At 34.2% G+C, this 27,122-nt stretch overlaps 1 protein-coding gene across 3 annotated transcripts; it reads right to left on the bottom strand.

The window, feature by feature from the left end:
- Window positions 1-199: 199 nt before the first annotated feature.
- RpL15 (ribosomal protein L15) lies at window positions 200-27,122 on the bottom strand. 3 transcript variants are annotated; one of them, XM_076499670.1, is made up of 5 exons: window positions 26,978-27,002; window positions 15,834-15,940; window positions 7,885-8,074; window positions 1,081-1,217; window positions 200-549 (listed from the first exon to the last, which is right to left on the bottom strand). In XM_076499670.1, the coding sequence occupies exons 3-5, from the start codon at window positions 8,054-8,056 to the stop codon at window positions 244-246; spliced, it is 615 nt and encodes a 204-aa protein (XP_076355785.1). In that variant the 5' UTR covers window positions 8,057-8,074; window positions 15,834-15,940; window positions 26,978-27,002; the 3' UTR covers window positions 200-243. The 3 variants fall into 3 exon arrangements, with proteins under 3 accessions (XP_076355785.1, XP_076355786.1, XP_076355784.1); XM_076499671.1 differs by having other exon boundaries at window positions 26,818-26,994; XM_076499669.1 differs by lacking the exon at window positions 15,834-15,940 and having other exon boundaries at window positions 26,978-27,122.

Genomic DNA, 27,122 nt, shown 5'->3' with positions numbered 1-27,122 from the left:
GTTTATACCCAAAAACATCTTTAACAGCAACGGTATCTTACAGATGAAACAATGCATTTGATGTTTTATAAGAACATTATATTTAATTAACTATACTCGTTACCGGATTGATCTAAGTAGAAAGCTTGCTCTGTTCAAAGGTTGATATTAACCATTTTGTTTTGTTTGCCTTTTCACTACAATAAAACATAACACTTCATCCACTTAATACTTTTATTTCTATTTCACACAGAGAAAAAAAAATTAGCGTTTTCTGCGCAGCTGCAAGGTGTTCCTTCTCTTCCAGCATGCACGTCGAGAGCCACCAATAGTTTTGGAGTATCTATGACCTTTACCCAAACCACGAGACTTGCGACCAGCTGAGGTTAAGCCACGTAGTTCACGATGTTTATGAACAGCATTAGCTATCCAGTTGGCTTTAGGGTCACGACGAACAGCCTTGTGAAATGGATCAACCAGAATAACTTCGAAATATTTATAGGTAGAATCCTGAGCTATCCAATATGAATTCAGAACTCGAAGAGCCCCACAGCGTCTACCAACACGTTCCTGAAAGTATTAAAATATCCACAATTTTTATGTTTTATAATTAATAGTTAAGGAATAATAAGCTACTTTAAACATAAAAGAAATGTAATGTTTTCATCACTGTGAACTAGTGATAGAAATTATTTACAATCAATATGTTACCTAATACTTAAATAAAATCACGTGAACTTACATGGGAAAAAAAATTTCTCAGGTTAATTTGTGTTATTACTGACTGCAATAGACCAATCCTGTGACATCACAAAAGAGTAAGCAACAAAATATTTACAAACTTTCAATAGCAACCCACTTATTTCTGCCTTCATTTGAGCTTTTTTGACAACTATAAATAAAATAAAATCCCAAATTTTTAAACTCTAAAAAAGCTTCTTGACCTAATGTGCTTTAAGAATTTTCTAATGCTATATTTTAATTTTTATTTAAATACTGTTTCTAGTTTAAAATAAAGAAGCTAATGAGCACCATTAGCTCTACACCCAAAAATATGCTTAATCTTTCCACACACATATATCAACATAAGAAACATCTTACTTCAGCAACTGATTGTTTGTTTCGGACTGGTTTCAGTTGGTTCACTCCATGATTTTTAGGTTTTCCGTAAGTACAGCCCTTAGGCACCTGTTTCTTGCGACCACCACGACGGATTCTTACACGGTAAATAACATAACCTAAACACAAATAAATATTAGTAGTAAAATACATTAATGTAATAGAAAGTAATATCTGAATAAGAAAAATACCTATTTCAAAAGATATGCTAAAAAACTGGTTTGTAGCTTAGATAAGAGCTCACTAACATTCTTCTCAAAAATGAACATGAAACAGATAATATTGTGGCAATTTGCTTGTAAAACAAATTTCTTCAACAATATGGTGGATATTCTGTAGTTGATAATCCAATTTTAATCTGCATAAGAACACACATTAAGGACAAAACAGCATTTGACAAAACTGGGCACACTAATGCACACAACTTCCTCTACTGAATTTGTCAGCTTTTCACTCCTTAAGATTAATATCTGCCAAAAAAATGATAATGAAAACTAAAAAATACAAATAGTGTGCCCAAATTAAAACCTTAGATTCACAATTTTTTAGTCCACAGCCACCTGGTGACATTACTTCTTCCATAGCATTAGTCAAATGTTACATTTAGTTGATATCATGCTTTTTCCAAAAGATATATCAAGTCCTTTTAACCTGGATGCTTAATTTACTGCAATATCCTGTCAAACAGAATAGACATCACCTGCTATAGATAAAGAAACAAAGCAACGAGAAAAATAACCTTTATGACTTTCTTCACTATGTTGTCATTGCACATGGAAACTGAATAATTAAAAAATTAAATCAAATGTTAATAGTTCAGCTTTCCAGAATCAAGAATATGAACAATTTTATTAAAACTCAAGGACTAAAACTAATACAATATTCATAAAGAATCAAACCCTATACAATTTCATATTCAACCTCTGAACCCTTTTAACCATACCTAAATACCTGGTTCATAAAGTCAGTACGCTTTCAAAAGGTTCAAACACTCACTTTCCAGGTCTTTCTGAATTAAGTATGGTTTTAAGAAATAAAAACTTACCTGATACAATTTAAACAGGCATAAGAAATGCTATTTAAAAATCAGTAACCTACAGCATCCAAGAAAGCATTTTTTTCTTCACATAAAAATGACCACATCCTATTCAATACATGTATTTAATATACAGTTTTAAATTTCTGAAAATGTTTGTTAAAATAAGCCTTAATTTTAATAGAATTAACCTCAAAGATTTTGACTGAGATACTTCTCAGACACAAACATATTAACCTAATATCTACAAATGCTGAAAACATTAGTGGGTTACAAGAAGACAATGTAAGTAACATGTTTTAGAAATTAAATCATGCTCAGTCATAGCACTTAAAAAAATCCATAGTCTTTAGAATTTTCTCTACAAAACCAGATTTGAATTTTGCAACTGTTTACTGAGTTGATATGTGAATTTTAAACCTTAGTTAAATAATCTTGTAGTCTACAAACTTCAAACATTTAACCCTTTTGCACCAGAAATACCCTTAACACTTTTTTGAGCAAGTCAGTGTTACATTCAAAATTTAATATTAGTGCATGTTACAATTCAGTTTTATTTTATCTAAGTTTTAAATCCTTTATTAAAAAAAAAAAACTTTAAAAACCACTTAACTACAGTAGAATTGTAGATACATCTAGACAATGAGAAGCTCAATTACCTTTAAACTCTTTCATTTCAAAGTTCTCCAAATGAACAGTTCAAACAAGCAATACATTTTTTAAAACCCAACAAATGCCATGCCCACCTTCAAAAGATTTGTTTCAGCTTTATAGTTATCATATTGACAATACATACATGTACATAAGTTAGAAAAATATTGTTTTACAATATAATCCAGAAAGTTATTTTGAAATTGGCACCAACTTGCTGTTTAATCGAGTATGGCACTTACATTTTGTTTCTCACCTAAATATGTGATAGTTAGAAATACAATTTAAATTGTACTTGTGTCTTACAATTGAGGACAGTATGACATCACAGTCATGTGATTTTGTCTAGTAATGGGGCAAACACTGAAGCAAGTACAGCTACATGTAATTTATATACATCTGTCACATGCAAGTGTTAATGCTGAAACTGTTGTGCAATTACCATTTGCATATTATTTTATAATCAAATTATCAATTACAATGTGTTATCAATACATGGAGATGTCAGCTGATGCAGCAGGGAGATATCAAATACAGCTACAATTTATTTAGCATGATTCTTGTCCCAACTAACACTGCTTACTTGCAGATCAACAACCCAACAGAATGGCCAAGTGTCCAGTACCCATACATGTACAATTATTTTGCATTAAAAAATTGGAAGTATTTACAATATAAAATCTGCTAAATCCACACTATTATAGGCAAACTTTGGATCCCACACCTTCATGTTGCTTCCTGTGTTCTAGTGTTGATAACTTTCAGCCAAGATATTATCTCCTCAGTTGCTTGTTTTTTTGTGGGAAAACACACTAAAAAGTAAACTACTAGGTTGAACTAGTTTTTAGAGCAATTATTGACTAACTGCCTTAAGATTATTCCAGGTTAGAATCAGAATCCCTCAAATGTTTGCTTTATGCTTACTATTAAGCTGAAGGACTGGATATAAAACAGAAGGAAAGTTCAGTTTTTTTTCAACTTGTTATTGGTGAGCCAAGTGACACAAACTTATTTTACTTCCAGGTTTGAAACAAACAATCATCACAAACACAAACAGCTGTTACAAATGCAAACTTAGACATCAGGAAGGTATACAGAAGGACAAATTTTCCCCTTTGTCATGGTATTTGTTTGATCCTATGCCTCCAGTTGCTACACAGATGCCACACTGTGAGGGGGCAAAGATCACAAAGATTCAACTTCAAGAATTATATTTTAATGAATTATGTTTTAAAATGCATTATAAAACGTCTTCAAAATATATATCATACCTTATATCCTTTCTCAAAAGTTTATGATATTAAAAACTAAACAAAAGTTGTCAAAGATTTGTATGTGCTTCCCAAAAAAATAAATATTCTTGATGACACCACTGACTTGCATCGAGATGAATTCTAAGTGGTAAAGGACAGGAACATAAAAACATTAAAAATTAACTATATGTGAAAAGGAAAAGTTTTGAAGTTACTAATAAGCAAAATATATTTAAAGATACTCTACAAAAAAAAAAGTAAAATATACAAGTTTTTACCATTTCCTATTTTTAATTATTTCATTGCACTGGACATTGATGATAGATAGTTAGTGATATGGAAAAGAATGGAACAAAAAATATAAACAATGACCTTAAAAAATCATTTTAGGAAGTTCTAGATATTTTTAAGCAAATGAGCTATAAAACTATAAAAAGTTTTTTGTTGTTTTTTTATACGTAAATGAAAATCACTATACTTGACTTGTTAATAGTTGAAATAAAAATACAGAAACATTTTAAATAAAAACTAAATTATAAAACCATCATTGTGTGTAAAAGATACTTATCTTTAACAAAATTCTACCAGGTTTTGAAAAATACATTAAATCAGAGTTATTGCACATATTACTGTACAAGTGAAATTTCTGACCAAGTTTCTGCACACTGCACACAAGCCTGCCATGAAAGAGTTAAAATGCAATTCAATACATTTTAGCTTGACAGTAAAAGCATGTAAACACATGATAAAGCCTCAAGCAGAATATGAATTAAAACAAAAATTTTATCATTCAACTCAGGCTCGCATCTAAACAAAAGTACTAAAAGTTGGTATCTTCATGTATAAATTGCTAATTGTCACTACAAGTTGCAGCTTATAAAAAAGTTTCCATCCTCCATGTTTTACTTTTATAAATAAGTTAACATTTTTGGCCAAGCTTATTATAAATAGGCAATAAACTGTGGGACTAGGTTCCTGGAAAATGTTTTATGTTGGGTTCACATTCACACCTTGTTACACTACTACTGGCCAAAATAATTATAAATGTGAAGTGCTTTATAAACTATTTGACAGATTTTAATAATGTCCTACTTAAGAATCCTACGTAGTTCTTTTTGAGTTTTTATATTTTCAGTCAAGACTGATCCTTTTTCCTAGTTTTTGGTTTTCTAAAACTATGGTTTAGGCTTAGTGGCTCATCCTTAGTGTGCAAGTGAAACTGACACAATTTTACCAATCTGACTGCCTTGTATACTACTTGATAGTTTTTAATGTCCTGCTTAATGAGCCTACACAACCTTTTGTTTTAGGTTTTACGTTTTCAGTCAGGTCTGATCCTTCTTAGATTCCAGAACTTCTGAGGCTGTCATGTAGACTTAGTTCATCCTTCGTTTACAAGTGAAATACATGAAGTTTTAGCAATTTTAAAATAATCTTGAAGTACCTGCATATAATCATGTGCTATCCAATACAAATTTAAAACTCAAACTCCACATTTACAGCAAAGCTATGTCATTCACATATTTACATTCCACAGTAAGCTACTTTACACAAGTACAATGCATATAATATTGGTCCATTGCATGTCAGTTTTTCATGAAACAATTTTTAGTGAAAGTCTAACATGAGCAGAGAATGTTATAACTGGGTAGGTTTTGCTTCCTTAAGACATGTTTCATTAAACACTAATTTTCATAGTATGCAACTGGATCTCAAATTCATGCTGTTCAAAAAAAGATATTTCATCATCCAACAATCCATATAAGCAAGTACTTTTGTGGCTTTCTAACAAAACAGTCGTCAGTTCATCTGAAAACTACTCCTAATTTACTAATACACACAAAAATACTTCTGTCACTTGAACTGTGTCATCACAGAACTCTTAACTCACCTCACTCACTCACTAACTAAAAATCTTTACCTTGTCTTTTCACATAAAAAATACTCCTAGTTACAAACGTATAAAAAATTATCAAATTGAAATCATAAAAAATAATAAAAAAATTAGAATTAAGTTTGCATTAATTTAAAATCCTTTGTCCTTTACTATAAAATACTTAGTTATTTCTCAAGCATCTTATGGTTCACCCAAGTATTTATATGGCACTGACATACATACAACCCTTTTCTTCCCAATCATGTTTAACAGTATGGTTCTTATCTTGTTTGGAAACTAATTTATTACTATCTAACCTGCTTGCTATGGCATCATGAAAGCTTCTTAATATAAAAACTTTGAAAGTTTTGTTTATATATTAATCTCTCTGGAGGTTCACATGATATCTGAAGTCCAAGCACTGATTTTTCTTTACAAACTATACAACTTTTTCACTTACAAAATATAAATTTAGATATTTAACTAAAAATACTGTAATAACATTAGAATATCTAAGTTGTAGAAGTTGTCTTAGAACTGTAACCTCAGTGCCCTCACAATGCCCACTAGTCCATTTAAGGTTAACACAAATTAACCTTCTAGTTGTTTGTTCCAAACATAACCTTGTACAAACACTGACAATTACATTTAACAAAGTACTTATTAAAAAGTTCGACTTTCTCTTCATTTTGTTTTTAGAACACTAACAGTTACTAATCGAGATTTGTCTAATTTTACAATTTACACAAGTCTAGTTGCAAAACTAGAATATATTACTAGCCTAGTTACAAAGAAGTTTGTCATTAACATTACAACTCTTATTACTACAGATAATAGGAATTAGCTTCAAAGAAAATATGTCAAACTCAAAATACTGCTTAATGAAACCCCTAACAAATTTATATTGGCATTGGACAGAAAAAGTTATTTTGCTAGAGGATGGAGTATTCTTTTTTTACTTAACAGTATTAAGTTAAATTTCTGATATGTACATTAATTAAAAAAATTTAAAATGTAAAAAGAATACCCCCTTCCAAACAAAATAACTTTCAAATACCATTATAATGCAAACGAACAAAAAATTCCTTTAATGGCTTCATTAAGGACATCCTGCTGAATATATTTATGAACAGCACAGTTACTCCACTATGGCTCTCTCTCCACATTTTTCTTGAAGTTCACCCTTTCCTCTGATCATATTTGTGAAACATCCTGCTAGCTTAAAATATGCAAGTTATTCTTGCTGAACAGTTTTAAATAGCTGTAGAAAGTTAACAAAAGGGAACTACAGTAAGCCTACAATGTAACACGAAGTACAAAAACTATATTTCAGACAGATGAGCACAAAAGTGACAACAAAAATAACCAAAACACAACATTTAGAAGATCAGATTACATCATTTATATTTTAACAAGGAATTAGTACCTCTATGCAGAGACTAACATATTTAGTCTTTATTTTAATGTTTCTTACTGAATTATTATTCAAAAATGTTACTAAAACAGCATGACCTTATACTCCTGCATAACCTAGTTACTGTTCATTTGGTCTAGAACTATCAGAGCAGGGCACATGTACATTGGCAAAATACTAAATCACTAACTGTTCAAAAGAAAAAATATTCTAAAAGTTGGTTTTCAGACTGAAAACAAATGGAAACCACCAAAAACAAAATAATCTAATTATTCTGAATAAATTCATATCAAAACTTCCTCACATACAAAAACATTAGAATAAATTAAATTAAAATTTATCATACTTGCTTAAATAAAATTGCACATTAAAAAAACAGAGCACATATTAACACAAATAGGTTGACAATATGCATAATTTATGACAGATCACTCAGACATCCAAGGAAAAAATCAGTGTGCTTCAAGCACTCAACTTGATGTTATCATCATTGGTAATATCTGTCATACAAGGAATGGTCTATTAACAAATTAACAGTTCAACAATCATCTTTTACCTTGTTTGGCCCTGTAGCCCAGACGACGAGCCTTATCGGGACGTGTTGGTCGAGGAGCACGATGTACACTCGTCAACTGTCTATAATGCCAGCAACGTAGTCGCAAAAGAAAACGCATAACATCAGATTGCTTCTTTCTCCATAATTCCTGCATATACTTGTAGGCCCCCATTTTGTATAAGGCCACTCACTGAAAAAATTACATGTTTTATACCAAAATTTCAGTCAATATTACAATAACTAGCTATATAGTTTCACACAGTTACAACAAACAATTATTTTAGCTACTATTAATTTCTTCTATCAATGGATATATTCATTAATTATCTATGACATTAACTGAAACACTCAATTCATGCCAGTATAGAAAGTGATTATTTTAGCAATGGTCATCTTCCAGAGATCAGCTAACTCAGTCTTATATAAAAAAAACAACTTAAAAATAATTTTAATTGGTTACTTACACTCACACAACACATTCCTTCACCATGAAGAATTCAAACCTCCAATTCTAAAGTTTTATACCACAACAAATTGTCTCTCACTAGACCAATGACATTTCCTCACTGGAAAAAATATGTTGTGCACTTGCTTTAAAATGAATTTTATAAATACTACTATAAAGACATCAGAAGCAATTTTATAATATGAAGTATACAAATAAGCAAGTATTATGTTGTACCATCAGGCAGGTATAACCATGCCTGCAGGACAAGGAATAAAGGGTCACATTTGATCCCACTTTTGGAAAAATCATATGCTCAGAGGCAAATTGAAAATAGAAAAGAGGAAAAAAAAAAAGTAAGGGAAGAAATATGGATCAGATAGACAGAAAAATCATCATAAGAATATCAAGTACAAAAAGAATTTAATTTTTGTATTTTAATTAGACAATAAAAAATGTTCTTTAACTGTGTCATTAAATGCTCCTTTTGATCTAAAATGTATTTATATGTTGTGAATAAAATTTAAAACATTAATATCTAGCATATTTTATTCGGAATATATGGAATAAATTTGTTTAATATTACACTAATTATTTTCAATTTTTTTTCACCATTTTTGAACTAATCAGTTTTACCCTATTTTTGTAATAGGTCTTTTTCATAACAAGTACAAAGATGCTGTGAACAAACATGCAAGTGATCATCACAAAATCAAATGCTTAGAATGTGAAAAAGTCATGAATAATCACTAGAAACATTTAAAGCTGCCACAGTTATATGTTGAAGACTGCTAGAAGTCCAATGTTTGCTGAAATCACAATCCCAAAAGAAGTTTTTTTTGTTCCACTCCATCAACACCATCACTTCCAAATGAAATCAAAACTAATGAATAATCAGTAGTAGTAGTAGTAGAGATTGATTCAAACTCCCAAGAAATCAGTTTGACAGACTCAATTTTGATAAAAGTTGAAAACTGTTTCAAAAAAGGCACACGATTTTCAGGAAGAAACATTTGGAAGATGTCGAACCTCTCACAGTCAATTCTGATTCGTCCAGTAACAATTCAAAAAATGATCAAAATAAAATTATTCAGAAAGAGCAGTCAGCAGAAAATGTTACTGGTTTTGAGTTTGCTAGTCCACAACAACCACAACTTTCCAAATTCCCATCTCAGATTATCTACAGGATTCACCAATCATTTCAAGCTAAGTGACAAAGAATTCCCTTGGTTATCTTGTCAAAATTCTGATTCTTGTGAAAAGTTTGCTCCAATATCTTGTAAGACATTCACATTTGTTAAATGATAAAAACCAGAATGACTGTAAAAACACTAAAAGTCTAAGCCAGAAGTGGGAAACATATCTTTCATAGTAGCCAAAATTGTGGCTAATGAAAACCATGTTGGCCACACTATCAAAAAAAATTGAAAGATGTTAGTTTAATCAAAATAATTGCATTTCAACTAACCTTCAATGTGAAAATTGATTGGGGTTTTCATCAACGTTTCTTGAAATTTGGCCTAATATCTATGCTCTGGCTCTACATTTGTCAGTAAATCGAGATCTGTATCTAGCCTTGAGAAAATCTAGCACATAAAATGTTGACTCACACACCCATGTGGATCCAAACATCAAAAACAATTTTGAAGACTTGTTTATCAGAATAGTGAGCCACATCTCTCTGATAGAACAATTTTTGTTTACCTTTTGTGTGTTCTACAGTTTGCAGGGTAAGCATCTCATCTTCAGATCCACACTTATCCAAAGACAAAAAAGATGTAATTTCCTTACCGAAATTTCCAAAGTCAAATTGAAAGAGATCATCAAAAATTCAAATATCAATTTCATATTTTTAAATTCAGAGAAATGTGATTCAAAGTTTTGAGATAAATTGGTTGGTTGGTTGGATCTTTTATGGCACAAAGCTGCTAGGTTATCCACACCAAACATCCAGTAAAAAGTTAAATTTAAAATTCATAAAAGAAACTTAAGGTAAAACAAAAAGTTAATGTAAATAGCATTAAAACCAATGTTTATATCTACTCTACAGCAGTAAGAAAAAATCTACAGTAACAAGTTGTAAAGGACTTTCTGCAGCATAACTGTAATTATCATAACTCACCAGGATGACTAACAGGTAAGTTCAAAAACACTGTCACTCACCTAAAGTTGGCCTTTCCATTTCTGGTTGAGTTATTTGATGTTACAAGTATTCTCTAATTTTAAATCAAACTAGATGGACTGTGATTCTTAAAGGGAATCACATTTAAAAGGTCTAATGTACAAATTAAAAACACTAATAGCATTAAAAAGATTTATAGCCTTTAAAAAACTAAAAACATTTCCAAGGTGGATAGTGTATAACGTTGTGGATAAATCTTGAGACAGAACACATTTACAATGGTGCTGTCATTGAGAATCGTAACACAGACAACACATTGGTGCATCAATCCCGGATAAAAGAAAACTATGACTAATGCAAAGTCTAGTTTGAACAACTTCCTCTTTCCGAAAGCAAGACGGCCAAAGTCTAATATAAGGTTTTATTTGGAAAAGCTTGTTTTCACGTTGCACACTCCAAGTTGACTGCCAGCTGGCACAGAGCCGAGCTTTGAATACAGGACCATAGTCCATGTATGGAACAGGCACAGTGGTGATAGTGCAAGAGCAGATAGACTTAGCTGCAGTGTCAGCAAGCTCATTCCTGCAAATACCAATGTGGCCCAGTATCCAGAAAAACTGGGTAGAAGTAGATGTTAAAAAGAAATGGGACAGCCGGTTTTGAATATCGACGAGAAAAGGGTGTGAACCAACGTGAAGCAATTCTAGGGCCAGTAGAGAACTAAAAGAGTCAGTATAAATCGTGCAGTTCGAGTACTGCTTAGCTTCTATATGATTCAGGGAAAGAGAAATGGCATACAGTTCAGCAGTTAACACAGAAGTTGTAGAGGAGATTCTGTGCACAACCACTGAACCACAATAAACCATGACAGAGTCTACACAGTCACCTGATTTCAAACCATCTGTTGCTTAAAGTTGTATACTTTATTATTCCTAAAACTTTTGTTACACAAAAGACACACTAGCTTAATATTTGCTCAATCACTGCAAATTTCAACTCCCAAATTTCATTAAATTCTCATTTCATGTTTTTCCAGTCACACACCATTCTCTTTTCAACAGTAATGCCAGAATCAATTAAATTGTCCATTTTCTGAGTGTTCAACATCATCTGGATTCTTTCACTTTCTAATTATTCACTTATCCATATTATGGGATTAAAAACAAAAAATATTTAAACACTTGAAAGTTACACACTAAGAACATGTCTGCAAGCACATGCAACACAACACACACTCAATAACAAACATCTAAACCAGACTGACATTACAAAATGAGCAGAGTCTATGCCAGTGATGAAGTGTATGACATTAGCAATGGCATGAGACATTGTAGTTGCTGATTACCAAATTTGCAATAAAAAAATAAATCATGGAAAATGTTGATTCCTGAACTTGAGCTGGCCACAACTGTACTATCCACTGGCCATGAAGTTGCCCATCCCTGGTCTAATCCATCAAAATTAAATGATAGGGAGGATCCTTTCAAAAGTAATAAAAAACTCAGAGCTTTGTACTAGTTCAAGCCAAAACACAAAGGGAGAATAAAGTACAACTGTACAGACTATCTTTCAAAAGTAATAATCTCATTTTTTTTGCTAAGCAAAACATTACCATTAGGGGTGGCAATTAAGATTGTCTTAATCTGTGTGATTCTTCTGATGCAAATTGAGGGAATTTTCTTGAACTTTTGCACTTGCAGAGTTAGAATCTTCCATAGAGGTAATGAAAAGTTCAGAGATTGTTGGCAGACATAAACAATGGTTGAGTTAGGATATTCATAAATTTTGAATCTGGGTGCAATGGACGTAAGAAAATTAATAACCTATGAAGAAAAATCCAGTAGTTTTTATTCCATCATTGCAGATAAAACCATGGATGTCAGTCACAAAGAGCAACTTTCTCTAACTTTGTACATTTCAGAAGTTGTCATTAACGTTTTTAGACACCTTGATGAAATCAATGAAAGTCCAATCCAATCCCTCTTAGAAAACTCAATCACCAAGGAACACTCTGGAAACAATAAAATCAATTTATTCTTTTGTCAAGGGGAGTTCCAAGCATCGCCAAATTTTTCAGGAAATTCAAAAAAGTTGCAAAGAAAATATTGTACGTCAGTACAAAACATCTCGGAGTGAGGTCTACTGAGCCTCAAGATATGCTGCAGTAGCAGCTTTAAAGAAATGCACTGAAGCTACAATTCTCACCCTTCTTAAAACTGTTTTAAACAATCCCAGCACCTTGGCCATAGGTAAAGGCCTTGTTGTTTCAATCTGTGACTTAGATTTCATCTTCACTCTCCTAGCCTTGGAAAACAAGTGAAACTTCATCATTGTCAACTTACCCTCAATTAGAAAAAAAAGTATGTCTTTTTGATGATAAAACCTGCTGGTGCAACAATCAACAACCTTAAATCACTAGATACAAATGAAAATTTTTGAAGCTATTGGACAAAATCATAAATTTAATGAAAGACATAAAAAGAAAATTAAGTAACAACTAAATATCAGTTAGAAAAAAAAAAAAAGACCATTCCTAACTGCTGAATACTGACAGAACATGTCTTAGAAGCTGGATTTGCACCTGCTACTGCAGATTTTGATAGCCCAACCTCTTATACAAGATATGCCATCTTTCCTGCTGCTGAAGCTTTTAAAAGAGAAAATTTACTTTTGTTTTGATGAAAATGATCAAAATATTCTTCTCAGTCTCTCTTCTGTCATAATGCAACCAGAAAAAAGATACTACAGATGATGTCTCATTACTTTGCGACTTTTACGGACTGAATAAGAAATCTTCAGAAAGAAAGGCTGTAGTTGGTCTTCTCAATAAAAAAAAAACAAAATCCAATATTTGTCTTCAGGATATAATTGGACAAAACGGATTTATGAGAAAGGCACTTATCAGCTCCTTCCAACTTTTTCTCAGTTGGCACAAATATTCAGTACTGTTCCAGCCATACCCTGTTCTGCTGAAAGATTATTCTCTGCTTTATGTCGAATCAAAACTTACATTCTATGACTGAACAAGAAAAGACTGTCTCATGTCACCATTTTGAATGTTGAACAGGAAAATAAACTTTGTGATCGAGCAAAAAAAGAGGAAGAGATGATCAATGCTGTTGCTCATCATTAGAATCATGAAATCTTACTGCTTATTTGAATTTTATTTGGTTTTATGTTATATGCATTACAAAAGTAAAAAAACTACCTGCAATGAAAAATTTGTTTACTGCTTTTGATTCTTAAAAGCAAGTATATGTTATTACTTTTTCAGAGCAATCAGGTTACTAAATGTTTTTTTAATTCTTGATAACAAAGGTATGTTAGCTTTTTTCAATGGTCAGGGTACTAATACCCCAGTTGGGAAATCTGCCCTGCAGGCCTGGGTATAACTGGTAGTTCAAACACAAGGTTATTGGGCCTGCAGCCTTTTCTGGAATTGTAAAGTTCAATGTACTCATACTTGACATTCAATAATATTTACCATCTATTAAAAAAAGGATTTTATTGAATTTTTTAATTCAAAATAAGATTTCATCACAACATAACATAATGCAGTATATGTTACTGGATTATTTCTTTGTAGATGCAGTTGTCAATAAAAATGCCTTGCTTTTCTGTTGTAGCATTCATGAGAATTTCACTAAACCAAAACAATTAAGTTTGTTTTTGATGGTTTCAATGTGAAACTTACTCTTTTTGTTGATAAATACCGATTAAATCCAAAACATCTATGAAAATTTCAATTGTTTTATTTATTCCTCAGCTATTAAAATACTACTTAATTATAAAAATATTACAGTTATGATAGGTGTGGTAGTTTCCAAGATCTAAAATTCAGAAGTATTCAGCACAAATTACATTATAACAAAAATTACAAAACAAAGATAATGGAACCATGATTTTTTTCTTTTCTACAAACATATTTGTGGGACATTAAAACTTGATTATAATCTCAAGTTTTTAAACTACATCCATAAGACCCACTGGCAATTTAGATCATCAATGTAAGAAAGAATAGTATCTCATAATACCACATTCCCTTATAACAAATTCCTCAGACATTCAAGGAAATAAAAATCAGTGTGCTTCAAGCACTCAACTTGATGTTCTCATCATTGTAACATCTGTCATAACAAATATTAAACAATTTTGAACAATAATACTGAACTGCCTCATTTACCATAATTTTTTCATATACTTGAATGCCCCAATTTTGAAAAAATGTACTGTATTTATAAACTAAAAACTATATAGAATTTTGCATTTGATTTTTATTTACACATTTTTTACACAATTATACTATCTGTTAAGTTTTTCAGAGTTAAATCTTTTTTGACAATAGATTAACGAGTTAAAATGTGTTGGAAAAGCCTTTCCATAGATCTAAGAAAACAAACATATATGATTAAATTTTAAGCATTATGCAAGATATTAAAACCATTCCTAAACGGTTTTTACAAAACAGCAACTTCTTTCACCTAACTCTTCAATAATAAAAAAAAAACCTTTTGAAAAGAAAGTACAATTTTTTTGTATGAATGAAAAGAAAGTACCAAACTGAAATTTTCATTATAAATATTTTAAATGTTGAATAGAAATATGTCCAGAACAAGCCACAAATCTTTTCAGAAAGTGACATCACTTGTGTAAAGTATTGTGTGCTAGTTTCATTTAACTTGTAATAATTATTTGTACTATATTTCCAAACAAGTAATTTGAAGATTTTTTTGTTAGGTTTAACCCTTTCACAATGAGCTCATAAAAATATACAGGAGTTTATATACATATTTGCATGAGTTAACTTTTGATACAGGGTGTACATCTCACAAAATTTATCAGACTACTAGTAAAAATTACACTTTTGTGCATAAAAAATTCAGATGTTTTTAATTAAATATTTTTTACTTCAGATTTGTTTGGTTACTAGTCTGAATGCAAAGAAATTTCATGTTATGATTAAAAAAAAAAGACTTTTACCAAAAATCTCAAATATTGTGTAATCTCATCACTTAAGTACATTTCAGATATTTTTTCCCAGTAAGACTTCATATTTCATGTTATTATCTATACCCTAATATGGGGTATGCCAACTGATCAACCTTGTAACCATCACAAAAGGAACTTTTTTTTCATGCTAGAATGACTACATATTATAAAACAAAAATACAAATGTTTAGTTAAGTAGCTTAAGTCTCATAACATTATATATTTATTATATTGACCTTCTAGTCATACCTAGCTAACAATTTGCACCAATACAGTGCATGTGCACCCATATCCAATATAAAATTGGCCTGGTCTTAGCTGTGTTTTAATAGACCTGTTCATATTTTGTGTTAAACATTTAAATTATTATACATTATATACGTATATAATTACCTTTAGACATAAGTCATGAAACTTATTTTTCTTAAAATGCAGAACAGCAAAGCAAAATTCTCTTCTTGCTAAGACCTTTAAACTCAGATACTGCTGGACACAAGTTGCTAAATATATATACACACACAAACAGTTAAATAACCATAAACCAAAAAAATTATACTGATACCACAGAATTTCACTATAATGTAATAAGCTTAGTAACTAAGCTGTATTTAGGTTTAAAAAAAAAAAAAAAAAAGGTATGAAGGTTTGAGCAGACTACGTCCTCAAATTTTGGATCAAAAGAATGCAATAGCCTTTTTACAGATTAAAATAGCTTAAAAAAAATCACCAGTTAGAAATTCTGAGCTACTAATTTGATATTCACATCATACATTATAGTAATATATAAAAGGACCATTACTAAAAATGGAAAGAGGTGAACTTAGCCATTGTGTTTAATCCAGTACACAAGCCATATCACATCAAAAGATGCAAGGTTCATATTTTATATTGTAGCTTATCAATATTGGTAATTAATATTTACTTTTAAATTAACTCGCATATAGTATTAAAACTTGAATTATAATCTATAACTTCACTCCAAACTTACTGAAATAAATTCATAAAAATAGTTCAATTAAATTTTGAATGCATGTCAACAAACAAAGGGATTAACCAATGTTTAACAACTGTCTTACTCCACTGTATTTTTGCACAATTCTTTTTTATTAAATTAAGGAACTGATTGTCTTGAAATTTACTAAAATACAAAGAGGCAAAAATCTTAAAGTGTAAACTAGAAACTGAGCTCCAGTCTACTGCAATTGTTCACAACAATGTTCCAAAATTAAGGCACTCAGTCCAATTTCAATTTCTGATACTTAAAAACAGAAGCTTATACAACTGTATTCTCATAAGATAGCAAAAAATAAAATATAAACATGTACAACACTAGAGATTAGTGTTTGATACCTATGCTACAAAGAGCAAATACAGCCCCTTGTGTATCTTTCTGCTTAATAATAAAAACAAAAGTATATTGATTATTGGCTACTTGAAATAATCAAAAACTCACTACACTTTATTTTTATGATTCATAACACTAATAAAGTAACCCTCTACATACAGCACTGGCTCCTCTTCACATCACATTTTACAGTTATATTCAGACTGATTTTATTAATCACGTATATCAATAAAATGTATTTCCAATACATATATCCATTGACAATATAGCTGTTTATCAATCAAGGTTTTCACTTTTTGCCCATTAATCTTTGAGAACACTTGCTCCAGTCCTTTATACTCCCACTCAAATGCCTTAAGTGCATTCTAATTGTCAAATTTCTCCACCAACTTCAATGCACTCTCTATCTGGTTACTCTACATAATGTAAAAACCTCATCCCAATAATGTAATCACTTTTTCGAAACACAAACTGGCTTTTAATGGAAAAGTACGGCAGAAGAATGTCAGCAGGGGTATTAATGGAAATACATTTTCAGTTTATGACAACGTTAATTTCCAAAACATATTTACCATGTGCTGATAATATAGCTAGAGTCACACCCTAAAAAGGTGGAGAGACCAGTGCAGGCAAGATCTATACAGTAAGTGGCTGCATAAGAGTATCAGGATAAAAATGGTACAAAGTGAACCACACTATATCCAAAACAGGTATGCTCTTCACTTGGAACTTAGTTCCAGTATCAAAGGTGGAATAGAGAAATCATCAGTACAGGTCACCCCCAACTAGACAGCTAATATTCCACAGCTGGGGGGTTGATATTAAAAGGATGTGGTGCCTATATCCTACATTTGAGGCTAGGATTATTGGACCACAATATTGTGTGTGTGTGTGTGTGTGTGTGTGTGTCTACACTCTGGATACCACAGATGAGAAAGCAAGCAACACCTAAGTAGACAAATTTTCTCATTCAGCTGAACACCTCAAGCTCAAAATGATGAGATCTTGTATGCCACATTCAACCAAAGAAACAGAACTCATCCAGTTTGGAATCATAAACATTCATCTTCACTCCCCAACAAAGAACCTAGGATGGGACCACTTTGCACTCAGAATTATGAGGAGAGAAGGAACCATCTTTCATAAATATATAAAACCAACACTGGTCAAAGAGAAGGGCCATGCACTCTCCAACCAGATAGTTTTGTGTCAAATCTGAACCAGAATTACAAGAAGGCTCCTGCAAAGTCTGGTGTCCCACCAACTGGCATCTTGGAAAAACACCTAGGGACCCTAATAGGAGGTCACCCTCTTTTCCAAGAGCGAAGGAACACATTTTAACACTTAGAAGGAAAAGCCTCTGCTTGCCACGCCAGGAACTAGAGGTTGTAAGGACTTCCAAGCTCCACTAGTAGTTTGGGAAGGTGAGGAAATGAGCAGGATAGCCCTGAGTAAGTGCTCTGGAAACTAAACAGGTGAACCAAGTTACCTTTTTTAAAAAAAGGCAAACAAATTTCACTTTATTTAACCAGAAGATTGGCTGATATAGGCAGGATCCCTATTAGTTTTAATCCTGATTGTCCAAAAGTGGCAGTCTATAATAAGATAATACCATCTGGCAGGCACCTACATGGTCTTATGGAACATCTTATCTTACAGAGACTGTTTTAATCTGTAGTAATCATAGTGAAAGTGGCTGCTAGTGTAGAATTGAAAAAAGAAGACATACCTGCCTGCATACTACTCCAAGGCCATGCAAAGCTTTTGCTAGTTATTCTGGCTATATACTGTAGCAAGTGTATAAGGAACCACTTCAAAAAAATGAAAGAGGTGAACAGAGCCATTGTGTTTGATACACTACAGTAGTCATATCTCAGCAAAATAAAACTATACATGATTTTTATTCAATAATCCAGTTTTCCAATATTAGTAAATTTTAAATCCTAATTTCCACAAAATTATAGATGTAGTATTTTGATATCAAAAATTTAATTTTAACCAGTGCTGCATTCAACAAACCATGACTCACTAAAATCTATATTTAGATATTATTTTAATACTTACTTTTATATTAAAATACTAACTCATACAATACTAAAGTTTGAACTATAATCTCCAATTTGATTACAAATTTACAAAAATAAATTCAGAAAATAGTAGTTCAATAAAAATTTTGAATGCATGTCAACAAATGCAATGACATGGCCTCTGACCCATTACATGTGGCAAACTGGTTAATTGCTGGAGACCTGAACCAAAAGCAAATCCACTGAAAAACCTCATGATGGATCAGTACAAGTGATCTGCAATGAAATTCATCACTCTTGGAACATGACATGCTAAAAGACTGAAACAATTGGAATGATCCAAAATGATTGATTGATTTAGTGTTTTATGGCACAAAGCAGCGAGGCTATCTGCGCCAAACATCCGGTAAAAATGTAAAAATAAAGTAGTAAAAGACATAAAAGGAAATGAAGGTAAAACGAAAAAGTATAAAACCAATGTTGACACCGAGTCTACAACATTAAGAGAGAAAGCAGAGTATAAGAAGTTGTAAGGTATTTACTCTAGCAAAATGGTAATGATCATAAATCGCCAGGAAGACAAACAGATAAGTTCAAGAACCACCGTCAGTCACCTGAAGTTGGCCTTTCCAGTCCTGGTTCTGGGTTATGTGTCATAGCAGCTATTGTCAAAATGTAAAAGAATAGAAGTTTTAAAAGACACATAGCAAAATCGCAATAATGAGTAGACAAATGTCCAGTAAAAAGATAAAAGTAAATGGAGTAAAGTTTGTAAAAGTAATTGAAGATAAAAACAAAACAGCAATTAAAACAGAAAATGGCGTAAAAACCAATGGTGACATCCAGTGTACAAGGTTGTAAAGTATTTACTCTAGCGAAATGGTAATGATCATAACCCGCCAGGAAGACTAACAGGTAAGTTTCAAACACCGTCAATCACCTGAAGTTGGCCTTTCCAGTCCTGGTTCTGGGTTATGTGTCATAGCAGCTATTATCAAAATGTAAAGGAATAGAAGTTTTAAAAGATACATAGCAAAATTGTAACAATGAGTAGCCAAATGGCCAGTAAAAAGATAAAGTCATGTAAATGGAGTAAAATTAGTAAAAGTAATTGAAGATAAAAACAAAACAGCAATTAAAACAGAAAATGGTGCAAAAACCAATGTTGGCATCCAGTCAACAAAGTTGTAAAGGACTACCTGTAGCAGAATGGTAATGATCATAACCCGCCAGGAAGACTAACAGGTAAGTATAAAAACCACCGTCAGTCACCTGAAGTTGGTCTTTCCAGTCCTGGTTCCAGGTTATGAGTCAATATGGCCAGTACTAAAAAGTTAAGTAGTAAAAGTGTGAAATGATATGCAGCAAAAGTATAATAACAACTCACCAGGATGACTAACGAGTAGTTCAAACAGTAGCGTTAGTCACCTGAAGTTGGCCTTTCCAGTCCTGGTGTCGAGTTATTTAATGTTCTGGCCATTGTCCAATGTCAAATTGAATGAGAGATTAAAACTGTAAAAAAGGAACCACAATTAAAAAGGTGTAATGAATAAATATGCAACACTTATATGAGATTAAAAAGATTAATGGCCATTAAAAAAATTAAAAACCGTATCAAGGTGGACAGAGTCACCATTACCAATAACACTGTCCAATGTTACAGATTGACCCTGGGAAAAAATATGTTTAAAATATTGCCGTCGTTGAGAATTGTAACGATGGCAAGAAAGTAAAACGTGGCTGAGAGTGATTTGAGTGTTACACAAGCTACACACTGGTGCATCAGTTCCAGATAAAAGAAAATGATGAGTTAAAAAAACTGTGACTGACCAATGTGTAGCCTAGTGAGAACAACTTCCTCCTTCCGAACTTTACAAAAGCTAGATGGCCAAAGTCCAATATAGGGTTTGATTTGAAAAGGTTTGTTGTCGCGTTGCTCACGCCAAGTGGACTGCCAGCTGGCACGAAGCCGAGCCTTGAAGACAAGAAGACCATAGTCCATGTACGGAATAGGAACAGGGGTGATGGTGCTGGAGCAGACAGATTTAGCTGCCATGTCTGCAAGCTCGTTCCCGCGAATACCAACATGGCCTGGTATCCAGAAAAACTGGATTGAAGTAGCTGTTAATGAGAAATGGGCCAGTCGGTTTTGAATATCAGCGAGAACAGGGTGTGAGCCAACATGTAGCGATTCCAAGGCAAGTATAGAACTAAGCAAATCAGTATAAATAGTGCAGTTGGAGTACTGCTCAGCTGCAATATGATCCAGAGCAAGAGATATGGCATACAGTTCAGCAAAGAACACAGAAGCTGTAGAAGGGATTCTGCGCGCAACTACTGAACCACAGCAGAGCCCACTGAATTACCTGATTTGGAACCATCTGTATCAATGGGAACTGAATGAGTGTTTGAAAGATGTTCATTAAATAAATGACGGTACTCCCAATCTGGAGTATCTGCCTTTTTTAGGTGACTGAAAGAAAAGTCACATTTGGGGGCTGTAATAAGCCATGGTGGGATGGAACGACCTGTAGAATCTGCAATGTCATCCAAGGACAAACCCAATTCATCCAATTGCGCCCGGATGCGAAGGCCAAACAGAGCAATGACAGATCGTCTGTTCTGAAAAAGTACTGCCCACCGAGGAAGGAACACACTTTCCCAGGTGGGATGTTTTGGTAAGGAACGAAATTTCGAAGTATATTGTAAAGATAGTTGCAAACAGCGAAGGTGTAGAGAAGGTTCATAAGATTCAATGTATATGCTTTAAACTGGAGAGGTACGGAAAGCCCCAGTGCAGAGTCGAAGTCCTTGGTGATGAATGGGGTCCAGCATCTTTAAGGCCGAGGGTCCGGCAGAGCCATAGACCATTAATCCATAGTCGAGTTTAGATCAAATAAGAGCACAATATACCTTTAACATAGAACATCGATCTGCTCCCCAACTGGTAGTAGAGAGGACACAAAGGATGTCCAGTGCTCTTGTGCATTTGACCCATAGCTGCTTTAGCTGTGGTATAAAGGTCAGTTTACGATCAAAGATAAGCCCCAAGAACTTGGTCTCCGGGACCACTAGCAGCAAAACTTCACCGATATGAAGTTCAGGATCAGGGTGAATACCCTGTCGACGGCAAAAGTGCATGCATACGGTTTTAGAGAGAGAGAAATTAAAGCCGTTCACCAGAGTCCACTTCCATACACGATTGAGGGCAGTGTGTAGTTGCCCCTCAATATATCTCATGTTTGACGACTTACATGAGATGTGAAAGTCGTCGACATTCAGCCCATTCGCAACAGTGAGAGGGAGTTGTTCAGTGATGGCATTTATCTTTATACTAAAACTGACACTCAATACACAGCCTTGAGGGACTCCAAGTTCCTGTACAAAAGAACGAGAAAGTGTCGAACCCACACGAACTTAGGATCTCCTGTCCATTAAAAAGTTAATAAACATGGGTAAATGACCACGTAACCCATATGTATGGAGGTCTCACAAAACGCCATACCTCCATGTTGTGTCATAAGCCTTCTCTATGTCAAAGAATATTGATACAAGATGTTGGCAGTTGAAAAAAAACACTTCTCTGATAGATGTTTCAAGACGAATCAGGTGGTCTGTGGTGGAGTGCTGTCGACAGAACCCACACTGGGTGGCCGAGAGGAGGTTGTTTGATTCAAGGAACCAAACAAGACGAGCATTAACCATCCTTTCTGAGGTCTTACAGAGACAGCTCGTCAAAGCAATTGGACGGAAGTTTGAAGGAATCTTGGGATCTTTCCTAACTTAGAGAAAGGTAAAATAATAGCCTCAGGCATCTGGAAAAACATTCTCCTGGCAGATCTGGTTGAAGACAATCAGAAGGACATCAAGAGAAGCAGGAGATAGATGGTGCACCATGTCATAATGAGTATCATCAGGTCCAACAGATGCACTGCTAGACCAATGAAGGGCCATTTTCAGTTCCACCAGTGTAAAGGGATAATTATAGTCAAAGAGACAGTCAGTTCAAAAGGAAAGAGGTGATTGCTCTGCCCGAGTCTTGATGGCCAGAAAGTTAAAGGAACAAGCAGAAGTGCTAGATACCTGGCAAAAGCTTTCACCTAGAGTGTCAGAGATGCTCCGGACATCAGTTACCTCCTGACCATCAGAGAGTAAAATCGAGAGGGGGACAGAATTGTAGTGCCCATTAACCTTTTGAATCCTGTCCCATATGAACTTGGAACTGGTGGTAGAAGATATGCTAGTTGTGAACTTAATCCAAGATTCCTTCTGGCTTTGACGTCTTACCCACCTAGCATGTGCACGGGCCCGTTGGAAAGCAACACGATTTGAAAGTGTGGGATATCTACGAAAAGTATCCCAGGCCCGTTTTTGAGCCTTCCGTGCTAAGTGGCAAGCAGGATTCCACCACGGACAAGGATATCGTGGAAAACGTGTAGAGGTTTTAGGAATACACTGAGCAGCTGCTTGTATAATACAGCCAGTTACCGCTGCTACACAGTCGTCTATTGATGGCTGATTTACGATGGCAGGATCAAATTCTACGAGAGCAGTGAAAGTGGACCAGTCTGTCTGATTTATTTTCCATCGGGGCACTCAGATAGGGTGGCATCGACCACGGCCAATCTCTCTCAAAAGGATCAAAAAATGATCACTGCCTAGTGGATTACTGTCAACCCTCCATGAAAAATGGGAGAATAATGAAGGGGAGCAAACCGAGAGATCAATAGCGGTAAAGGACTGACTAGGTGCATGAAAGTAAGTGGAAGAACCAGTATTGAAAAGAGAAAGATTGTGATCAGAGAGCATCCGCTCTACAGATCGAACCCTCCCATCAATAATAGCACTTCCCCAGAGGGGATGATGTCCATTAAAATCCCCCAGAATTAGAAATGGAGACGGCAACTGTTCAACGAGAGCATCAAGGTCTGATTGATCATATGTCTCTCCAGGGGACAGGTACAGAGAACAAATAGTGATGGTATGACCCAAGGAAACACGAATGGCTACGGCTTCCAAGGGTGTGTTGAGTGACAAAGACAGGGTGGGCACATGCTGATCAACCAATAGTGCCACCCCTCCATGTACTCGACCATCACACAACCTGTCATTTCTGTACAGAGAAAACTGCCGAATGGAGACAGTATCAGCAGTTTTGAGAAATGTTTCTTGTAAAGAAAGACAAACAGGATGGTAGGAAGCAATCAGCGTTTTGATATCATCCAGATTAGAACGTAAACCTTGACAGTTCCATTGTATCAACGTGGCCATTTTTAAGAACGGGTAGGTGAAGTGGCTGGAGAACCCTTCGGTTTACGACCACGTCTTTTTCTTTACTGTCTTTAGTCGGAGGAGGTCTATCAACCTCCATGGATCCTGTCCTGGGTCGAGTGAGCAGTTTTTGTTATTGGAAGGGGAATCCAGTGACTGAGGACGCAAACGAATAATTGTTTTGTCTCTTGTGGTGGGAGAAAAAGATGTATCAGAAGAAATGCCTGTATTTGAAACTGAAGGACGTGGATATTGAGATTTGTTGGAAGGTATGGAAGGAACAGAGATGGGTGTGGAAGTCGATTCATCAACCTTTTTAACCACGGAGGTCAAAAGGCTTTTCATTTGTTTTGAAAACGATTCTCTTGGAGACACAGACAAATCTGTCTGCACTCCCATTGTAGTTGTGGAATGAAGTGCAGCAGCATATGTCCGAGATGGAGTGGCGGGCAGAAATTTCCGAGCCTCAGGATAATTAATGTTATGTATCATTTTCAAACGCTGCACCTCTTTTTTCCTCCAACCACTGTGGGCAAGAATGAAAGTAAGAGGGGTGAGAACCATTGCAGTTGATGCAATGTGGGTTCATGTCACATCCATATGCATCGTGGTCCTTGCCTCCACAACGAGCACATGTCAGGGAACCACGACAAAATGTCTTTGAGTGGCCGAATCTCTGACACTGGAAACATCAAAGAGGGTTTGGAATGTATGGCCAAACCCTGCAAATGAGATAATCTGCCTTGATGGTGGCAGGTGCATGTGGTGATGTAAATGTTAAAACGAGGGTATTTGTTGGCAGTGTAACTCCATCTTTGTGAGTGGAGATGCGCCTCACTGCAGAAACTCCTTGAGTGGAGAGACCAGCAAGAATCTCTGACTTGAGAACATTCTTCAAATCCCTTTCAACAATAACTCCTCCTGAAGAATTCAAAGTAGCATGAGGTGTAACTTCAATAGGTATATCCCCAATTGCCTTTGAATTCAAGGAGTTCACTGTGTTGGGATGTGAATGTTTCAACCAATATGTCACCAGATCGAAGCTTCTTTACTGACTTTGGAGAGCCAGCAAGTCCCTCTAGTCCCTTCTGAATAAAAAAAAGGGGACATTTGCCCTAAAGGTTTTTCCGAAAGAGAATGTAATATAAGAAAATGAGGTACATGTGTTACAGATTGTGCCCAGAGTCTTCAAGAAGAGGTCGCTTACCTATTGATTGTTTTTTCACAATTTTATTTAAATTTTTTGGAGGATCCATAGGAAAAGGAAAATTTTGGTACCCACTGACCCCACCCACCATGGAGCCCTACAAGGGGACGCACTACAAAGTCATGCAAGGACAATGCAGCAACACCAGGGTTTCGTGAGCACTATACCCAAACACCAGCATCAGGTACAATGTCCACAACACCCGTTGAGAACTTCCAACACTGGTACTTGGTTGACCCTAGCCCAAGTGGACCAGCCGACTGACCCAAGGGGGGGGCCACCCAAAGGCCGCCCGTCTACAGGAATTCGAGGCCAAAGTGGTGTGTTAGGGTTGGACCCCTCAACCACCAGGATCCTCTCCTCCCCTTCACGGGTCGCCACACATGGCAAACACGTGGGTGGATGTTTAGATCCCAGAGAAGGTAACCAGACAGAACAGAACCTTCCCTGGGAGGTCCCCTCACCACGTACAGGAATCCACACCGAGGGGATCCAAAATGAGAACATCAAAGGTACAAAAACAAAGGTCTTAAAAATTTGTGCCTCCTTATCAAGAAATCTCAAATTCAACCGCAGAACTGTCAGCAAGTATCATGAAAATTTTTTACCATAAGAGAAACAGACCTTGAATCATTGTCCAATGTACTGCAACAAGTTTAAGAACATTGATATGGAGGGTAAACTAATCTTCTTACATTGAAGATAAACTCTCCATCCCTGAAGAAATGTTTGTCAAGGTGGCCATGAAAGGAAAATTTCTGGAAGACTAATAATACCATTTACACACCAACTTTTATCAGTTACAAAGACAAGGTAACTGTGAATCAATCAATAATATTTAATTCTTTAGTAAAATATCGTTATTAATCAAAATCCTTGAACCTATTCTACATGGACCAATTGCTCATTTGAAATCTTGCTGCTGGGTAATCTGCCTTAACTAAAATCTTAAAACCTACTCTGGTGTGAAAAATACATCAAAGATATTCATATTCACCTATGTACAAGAATTTAATAAAAGCACACTATGAACATGATAGAAATTCTTTGGTGACGAAGATGCCTCAAACTTCTTACCTAATGATATTAATTTAAATTATAGATACTGAAATCGAAGTTTTGCATTTTAACAGCACACACGTTACACGCAGTTAGTTTAGTAATGAATAACACTTTCATACGACAAACTGTTTTACACAAAAATTACACTGTGTATTTCACCTGTTGCTTAGAAAATTAAAACTGTTAATTTTTATTAATTTTTACGTTTTACTTCCAAGTTACACATGCTAGTTAAGCCTAACAATATATACAGTAGTTTGCCTAAATGCATTTCCGCAATAGACATCAAATACACTACTAATATAGTAATAATTACACACGCAAACCTATAATCCTCTATTAATACAATCAGTGTGGTTTCTCAAAAACAACAGCTTCAAGCTTTGTTATTTCTATATTAGTAGTAATAATATATATCAGTTCCTTAGCACTATATAAACTGCATTGGAGATGAACTTATCTTACTGAAAAGTAACGATTCCTCATTCAAACCTTCTAAAAGTTAAAATTCTAACTATAATAAGTATTAAATTTGGAAAATAAAAACTTTTAAAAAGTACATATATGCTTGCAATTTTTGATGCAAACCGATATACTTATGGAGAGAAAATTGAAACCACCATACCTCCTTTTCGCCACAACTAAAAGGAAATAATCGCGTGTAATCACGTTCATAACGAGAGAGTAACGAAGAAATGTAACATTCGAACTATTTTTATAAAATATTTTTGCGTCTTTTTATGTATTTAATTATTTTACTTAATCAATAT

This window comes from Tachypleus tridentatus, chromosome 4 (genome assembly GCF_004210375.1).
Source record: "Tachypleus tridentatus isolate NWPU-2018 chromosome 4, ASM421037v1, whole genome shotgun sequence".
Lineage (NCBI taxonomy): Eukaryota > Metazoa > Arthropoda > Merostomata > Xiphosura > Limulidae > Tachypleus > Tachypleus tridentatus.
This window is presented reverse-complemented; position numbering and strand designations above follow the sequence as displayed.

Bases quoted from the DNA above. Each gene is read 5' to 3' on its own strand.
- RpL15 (XM_076499669.1), bottom strand. From the start codon at position 8,056: ATGGGGGCCTACAAGTATATGCAGGAATTATGGAGAAAGAAGCAATCT. The intron at 1,218-7,884 runs GTAAAAGATGAT...ATTTGTGTTTAG, and splicing joins GGGCTACAGGGCCAAACAAG to GTTATGTTATTTACCGTGTA. The intron at 550-1,080 runs GTAAGATGTTTC...TAATACTTTCAG, and splicing joins ACAAACAATCAGTTGCTGAA to GAACGTGTTGGTAGACGCTG.